General features: G+C 42.9%; 1 protein-coding gene across 1 annotated transcript in view; it reads left to right on the top strand.

Moving 5' to 3' along the window:
- Nucleotides 1-215: 215 nt before the first annotated feature.
- RAP2A (RAP2A, member of RAS oncogene family) overlaps nucleotides 216-7,646 on the top strand; it is a 31,017-nt gene continuing 23,586 nt past the window's right edge. The window contains exon 1 of the mRNA XM_071430948.1: nucleotides 216-563. Within this exon, the coding sequence (XP_071287049.1) occupies nucleotides 250-563 (314 nt within the window). The 5' untranslated portion in view covers nucleotides 216-249. The remainder of the gene's footprint in view (nucleotides 564-7,646) is intronic.

Here is a 7,646-nt window from a genome sequence, read left to right as displayed (position 1 = left end):
CCGTGGCGACACGGGAAGGAGGAGGCGGGGCCGCCGCCCCACCCCGGCCGCGCCGCAGCCCGTGAGCGCGGCCCCGCCGCCGGCAGCGCCGCCCAGGAGCCGCCGCGGCGGCCCGGAGCATCCGCCGGGCGGGGAGCGGAGCGGAGGCGGCTGCGGCGGCGGGCGCAGGGCGGGGCGGCCGATGGCGGGGGGGTGAGGAGGGGCCGTCGGCAGGTGCGGGTCGGGCGGGCGGTCCGCGCTGGCGGGAGGATGCGCGAGTACAAGGTGGTGGTGCTGGGCTCGGGCGGGGTGGGGAAGTCGGCGCTCACGGTGCAGTTCGTGACCGGCACCTTCATCGAGAAGTACGACCCCACCATCGAGGACTTCTACCGCAAGGAGATCGAGGTGGACGCCTCCCCCTCCGTCCTGGAGATCCTGGACACGGCGGGCACTGAGCAGTTCGCCTCCATGCGGGACCTCTACATCAAGAACGGGCAGGGCTTCATCCTCGTCTACAGCCTGGTCAACCAGCAGAGCTTCCAGGACATCCGACCCATGCGCGACCAGATCATCCGCGTCAAGAGGTGACTTGCCCGGCGGCCGCTCCTCCGGCGGCCGCGCCCGACGCCCACCTGCGGCCCGGCCCGCCCCGCCGGGGCCTGCGGGCCTCCCGCCCCCCCCTCCGTGCCCTCCTCCCCCGCCCCGGTGCCCGGATCTCCGGCCCGGGGGCTGCCCACGCCCGCTCAGGTGCCTGCCCCGCGGCTCCCTTCCCTCGCCCGCCTCCCTCCGCCCTCCCCCGGGCTGCGGGGCATTGCCCTCTCCCCGCCGCCCCCTCCGCAGCCGCGCCCGCAGCCCCGGGCTCCCCGTGGGCGGGCGCCGGCCGGGGGTGGCGGAGCGGGGGCAGGGGCCGGGGGCTCCGGTGGTTTCCGGAGCTGGTCTCCCAGCTGCGTGTGCGGGGAGTTTGGGGTGCTCCCGTATGGAATACGGTGGAGAATCTGGCCAGAGGCTGGAAGCGTGGGGGCGGAAAAGCAGTTCCCCAGCGGTGTATCGGGTCAGCCAGCCCTCGAGTGCACTTTCTTGGTGGACGTGCTGTGGCCGATGTTCAGGGGAAGCACCTGGATGCTTTCGTGCGGCAGGCGAGAGATCTGCCTGCTCAGATACCTGCATAGGTATTTCCATGAACTTCCCACTCTTAAAAGTGCAGGACGCCAGCCTCCTTCCCGGTGGCAGTGGCGGCTGTGAGTGTTAGGCCTCATGTGTGCTGGTGTTGCTCTTAAATTTCCCACGGTCTCGTTGCCAGCCGCTCTGAAGAGCGAGCCCACGGTGGAGAAACACCGGTGCCTACTGCCAGTTTGTTTTTCTAATCGCTGCGTTGTTTAGATGTGCATCAAGCAGTCAGATGTCGGCAGCTGAAATGCAGCCAGTCGCGCTAAAATAAGGGTAGATGCACCATTTGAAATCATAGCAACCGTTTGAACCGGAGCGTAGATGAGAAAATGCCGCTGGCCACATCGTCGCAGACAGAGGTCTGTTACTGCCCGTGGAGAGAGGCTGTAATTATATCGCAGAACTGGTTGTGGCTTTGGCTTGGACATCTGAAAGGGAAACCCTTGTAAATAACTTAGTCGGACCACATCTGTTGGATTTGCATCTTAAGGTAGAGCATAAAAGGTGGTGATAATAATAATAATGGCTAATCATATGGTCGGGTATGGTCTGTTCACAGAAACTGCCATTCCAGACCAAGGCCTGGGGAAGATGTATTTTGAAATTGGGGAGGAGGGTGAGTAGGGGAAAGGGGAGGGAGGAGGCAAAGCGCTGCTATTTTTAAAGACTTGCAACTTTTTCATAGTGGGTGTTTCTTAATGTGTGTCCTGACTCTTTCAGTGGAGATTTCTAAAGACCAATGTAATGGAGTTATTTTGAATTTATTATGGAAAGTGCATTTTCAGTATCCTTCAGTTCTTTTCATTCGCTCATACCTTACAGAAGAAGGTTTTTTCTTCAAGTAGTTCAGGTAGACTTTATTCATTAATAAATGCTTTTGGTTTTCTTGTATTTAATCGTCACTATAAATTCATTTAACTTCTGAATTTATATCTGCGGATTTGCAGATTGCTTTGTGCCTTGTGCTGGAGCATCTGCATTCAGACCCCAGCTGACCAGCTGTAGATAGGTGAAGCAGAATAGAAAGCAACTTGTACTTCCATAGTTACATTGACTCAGCACTGCTGAGAGTGGGTCTGAATGCTGCTCTCATTTTTCATCTGCCAGCTCTTTTACTGCAAGACTCCAGCTTTTGGTTAGATATTTGTGAGACATATGAGCAACATTGTAATCCTAAATTTCATTTATGCAAAGTAATCTAAATGCAGCTGAAATCCTGAAAATTTTAGCAAGCCCAGATAATTTTAATTGAGTTGTAGTTGAAAGGAATATGATGCATTAAAAGGATGTAGCTTCAGCAAGGGTACCAGATTTTTACTTGTTAACTTGCCTGATTTACATATGTGGGTTGTGGTGGGGGTGTTATGTTTTGGAACTTAGGTTTGCAGGCAGTGTAAGACCTAATGTGCTGTAGACTTAAGCTTGCATCTTTCTTACCAGTTGAACCTGAAAAATGCATATTTACAGATACAATATGCATCTGTACAAGGACTTCTAAATTATAACTTACAGTCGCAGAAAGACATTTAATCTATGCTGAGAAACAAATAATCATGGTACTATTTTTTGGGGGGTTTTGGATGACACTGTATTCTTATATTGATACAAAACAGTGTTCTGAAAAATCTCTGAGCTTTAGTTGTACTGAAAACCAATTGGCCAGGTCTCTAAGTGGTAGGTCTCTAAGTGTGTGCATTTTACATATTGTCCTTGCTATTTTGTTTTAATTTCGGATTAAAGAATCCCTGTGTTTACTCTCTAATACCATAATTAGAGAGTAATTTTAATTACACTCCCAAAAGTAGAAAAGGCAGTTGAAATTCCCTCTTTGGGTTAAGAGATGCACACTTGAGTCTTCTGCTTCCCTGGTCTAACCAGCACTTACCAGGCCAGCCAAGCTGAGTCCTTCACCCCACCTGATGAATCTGAGTGACCTTAGAGGAATGAATGACATGTTCATGAATGAAAGAGAGGAAACAAGTGGACCTTCACTGAACTCTGAAGCTTAGTGGTTAGAAGAGATTGAGATCACTCTTGCCACTCTAGTTTCTGTTCTCTTTAAATGGCTATTTAATGTTAGCACGTAAATAGGCTTAGTCTGAAATCCAGCTCTGCCAGCTTGCAGAGAACTCCCCTAATGGCAAAACTGTGAATTTGAGCTTCCTTGTGTAGTGTCTGTAGGCCTTGCATCCCTTTCAGTCATGGTGCACAGCTTTATCCAGAGTGGAGGGTGTCTCCATGGATTTTGAACAGGTAATTAAAAGCCTTTCTCAGAAAATGTTTTAAATGTAAACAGTATTCCTCTTCTCAAAGTAAAAAAACAAGTTTTGTTTAGATCTTTCTCAGAGAGAGTCCAGGTGCTTTACCTTGAGAAGGGAGCCCTGCCAGTTCTGGGTGGACAGGTGCACCCCCAGCAGCTCTGCCTAGACAGAGGATGAGGAGGAGGTTTCAGAAGTGCTCACTGTACTCTGGGCCAGAGTTTCCTGCAGCACAGAGTGCTGCCAGTGCTGGATGAAGGATCATGGTGGTATGAAATCACAGCTGCCGTTCTTCCTCCAGATGCTTAATCTGAAATACCCTGATCCAATCCCAGTTTGGGCACCTGGAACTGGTTTCTGAACCCTGCTTTTGCCAATTAAGTCCTTTAAACATAATTGCTTGATTCTTGCATATGCTGAAGGTTTGTACTGCTAGAAAGATGGAGTGTGCATAAGGTAGCTTTGAAGACTACTTATTTTGTGCATTCAAGAAGGATAAAGAGAATCAGCTGCTGCTTTACTGCCTCCTGGTGAGGTAATACACAAAGTATGCCACCTGTGCATTGGTGGGTGCTGCAGCTCTGGGTCCTTCTTCCTTAGATTTAGGCTTGGCAGCAAAGAGTTGTTTATGCTGCAGACTGAACTCACCGTAGTTTCAGAACGAGCTGTTTTCTGGAGGAACCTTCTATTTGTGAGAGCAGGGCAAAATTGGATGAGTGGGCCCATGCCAACAAAGGTCTGCAGTGAAGGAAGAACAGAAGCTGTCAAAAGAACAGATTGGAAGTGGTACACCCCAGTTAGATGTCAAGATTTAGAAGTAATTAGTGAGTATAAAGATTAGGTAGTGCAAATTTTAATTTTATTTTTGTGGGAAAAGGAGTTGGATATCTTCTAACACTTTTGTGTTTGTTGTGTGATTAGGAAGCTCTCTAAAGAGAATCTGCTGGTATTTGCCAAATACTGAATTTTAATTTTTAATATGACTGCCAATGTTTTTCTATTATGGATGTATGTTTAAAACTCACTTGGTATCAATTCTAGGTGCTTGCTTAGCCTTCAATAGTGTAATTTCTCAATCTGTTCTACAGGCATTTTTATAGTGTTTTTTTCAGTTGAACCCCAAGAAAGAGGTTTTATTATTATTTCTATTCAAGCAGAAAACTAGTGCCTAGAAGTAAAAGCAAACTCATAGTTCTGAGTTCTTCACTTGTAGTAATTTCTCTAGGTGTCTGACCTATGCTTTAAGTACAGGACTGTTGCATTCACATTTTAGAGACTAACAGAGCCTACTTAAGTATTAATACTTAATACTTAGGTATTTCTCAAAAAGGCTATTTTACTCCAAGTAGTGAAAAGAACCCTCCTTTTCATTAATCTAATGCTTCTTCTCTCGAAGAAAAAGACCAGAAAATTTATTTTATTTAGATTGGCTTGAAATGTAGACTAAATTATATAAGTATATTGCTATGAAATATCACAGAAATGTCTTTGAGTTGACAATGTTCTTTGTAGCTGTGGTTTATGATCAGGATGAAAATTTGCCTCTCAGTCTAGGGATTCTGTGTAATATTAAAACATAAAAGAGATGTAATTATTGAAATTTATTAATTGTGAAATCAGCATCTTCAGTCAATGACAGTTGATGTATTTAGTGACTTAATGGTGATTAAGTCTGGAAAACTATATTTGAAATTACAAATTGCTCAAAAGTTTAGTTGAAAATATTGCTTTCCAAATACTTTGAAATCAAAGTTTGGTTTTTATTCAAAGAACATAAGACCTCTTTAAACAAGGTCAAATTTTTCCGTTTCTGAAGTTCTGTGTGTGTTGCAGCCCTTTTTTCAGAAAGTATTTTTTCTACTTTTGAGAAGTAGTTAGAGAATTCTTTGTAAACACTGGCATAACACCTTCAACCCCAAACATGGCTTCAACCTTTCAGGAAGAAACACTGAAGTGTTTGGTCGAAGTGAAGTATGGAAAATCCTGTTTCTTCTGAAGTGTACTTGACAAATGGCTGGGGATTTTCATAGGTTCTAGCTGTGTAGAGATGGCAGAAATAAGCACACACTGAAATCCTTAAGTCTTTTTAAGGAAGAGTTCTTTTTCTTGCAGTCATCTTAATGTAACGGATTGTTTTGAGTACTCATCTTCAGGTAAAAAAAGGCAGAGTGGGTAAAAAGCATGGCCCCTATTCTCCCCTTGGCCAAGCTGCCAGCCACTCTTGTGCACCCATGAGATGAAATTTAGGACTTCATTGGAAGAACAGATTAACAGATTTTAAATCTCAGTAAACCATTTGCACATATTCAAGTACAATAGAAGAACTCTACTGGCCTCCCTTTTCCTTCTTTCTTAGTTAAGGGACACCTATGGATAGCTGCTTCTCAGGTGGGAACCTCACTGATCTATAAGAACAAAATATAAACTCTTTAGGCATCTGTAGAGATATAGAGGAGGGGTAGGCAGAAGTAGTCATACCTAATTGACTCTGTATATAATATCAGAACTTTCAGCTTCTGGCCATCCCTTGTGTTTTATTGGGGAACTGATACATAGACTGTCCTCTAGAAAGTGTCTGTGATAGAAAAAGCATAACTCAGATTTGTGCTCTCAGTTTTTTTAAACTTTAGAGACCAAAAGAAGCATTGTATAGAGCTTAGATTAATTTTTTGTGTGTGTGAATCTACCTTTGTTTTAATTTGAAATTAATGAACTTATTCTGTCAGATAAAATTATAGGTTCCTACAAGTCTTATACAGACAATCCTCTAAAAATGTCTGACAATGTGCAATTTTAAGCTATAGAAGACTATTTTAATGTTGTTTGGCTTAGTCTTAAAATCAGATATTTCAAGGTGCTCGTGCATCTTCAGAACATGTAACCTTTAATATTTTCCTGTAGTAAGTTTTGAATTTAATTACATATTTGCAGAGTTCTCTTGACTCTTCCCCCTCACACTTTCCCACTCTCACATGCTTGATAATCTGAAATATACATATTACTTTGAATTTCTTTCAGTGGAAAATGTGAAAATTGAAGACAATGCTTATAACCAAAGTGTTCTAATGTGTTGGGGTTTTTTTGGCTGTTTCCCTGCTCCCTACCATCCCCACAGCCTAGTCCAGATAATTTTATAGGTATTCCTTCCCAAGTTTTACTTATTTTTCTCTGTAAGGTAATATGACATGATAGTTTTCGTATCCGAACACTGAATATGAATATTTTTTTATCCCCTCCTGCTTTTTAGGTGTTCTTTGGACTTTTATTGAAAAAGCCAGGTAGGCAAGCTCCTTTTGTATGCGTGTTTAGTTTAGATTGTGCTAGTTTAGAGTATAGTGCTTTTTTTTTTTTTTTTTAAATGATGCCTGTATTCCTTAGCATCATCTTCTGGGTTTGGGTCTTAATTGCTGCTGTAGCTTATGTTGTTGTAGACATGTGTGGATAATTTTTGGGTAGCTACAGTTATCAAATAGTAGAACAGTATGTGGCAAGACTTTTTAAATTTGTTTTTGGTTGTGCAATATTGCTTGATTGTGTCTGTGTTGTAAAAATGTCATTTAATGTGTTAAAGACCAAATATTTTCATGACTTTAATTGCTTTCATAACTTAGTTCAGTAATATAGCATTGATGCTTGGGGTTGAATGTTTTCTATCTTGCTCTTCATTAGGCTGTTTTGACAGAGATTTTTGAATATTTGGAAAATTTTCTTTAAAAAAATCATTGCTCATTAGAATTTCTAGTTTTGTCTTTGAATTTCTTATTTTGCTGGGAGGACAGTAATTCTTTCAATACTGTTTTTTTTATAGCCAACACAGTTGTCAGTAAGTTTATTATTTTCTTTCAAAATATTTCTTCACTTAGATAGTGTGTGGATAGAAATAAGTTTCATTCTTTGGTCAAACGTGAAGCAATCTGGGTGACATTATGTTTAGTTCAAGCTCCTATGTTATCAGGCACACTTTTTAGACCAGAATTTCAAAAATAGACATTCTTTGGCTGTTGGAAGTTTTTAAATTAAAATGTGAAATGTCTGAGTGGGTGGATCTCCCAAAAAAAAATCATCAAATCCTTCCATTAAATTTTATTTCTAGTTTTCTTTTTAATATTGAATGTCAGATTTTTATTTCTTCTACCTAAGAAAAAACCTGGGGTTACTGGTTATTTAATTTCTGGAGCATTACAAGTGTTGCTCAAACAATTTTTTTTTCCTTCTTGTAAATGGTGTAGGTGGTATGTGATG

This window comes from Agelaius tricolor, unplaced genomic scaffold, assembly GCF_023055355.1.
Source record: "Agelaius tricolor isolate 1412-34295 unplaced genomic scaffold, bAgeTri1.0.p SCAF_7, whole genome shotgun sequence".
NCBI lineage: Eukaryota > Metazoa > Chordata > Aves > Passeriformes > Icteridae > Agelaius > Agelaius tricolor.
The sequence above is the reverse complement of the archived record's forward strand: the minus strand, read 5'-3'. Positions and strand labels throughout refer to the sequence as shown.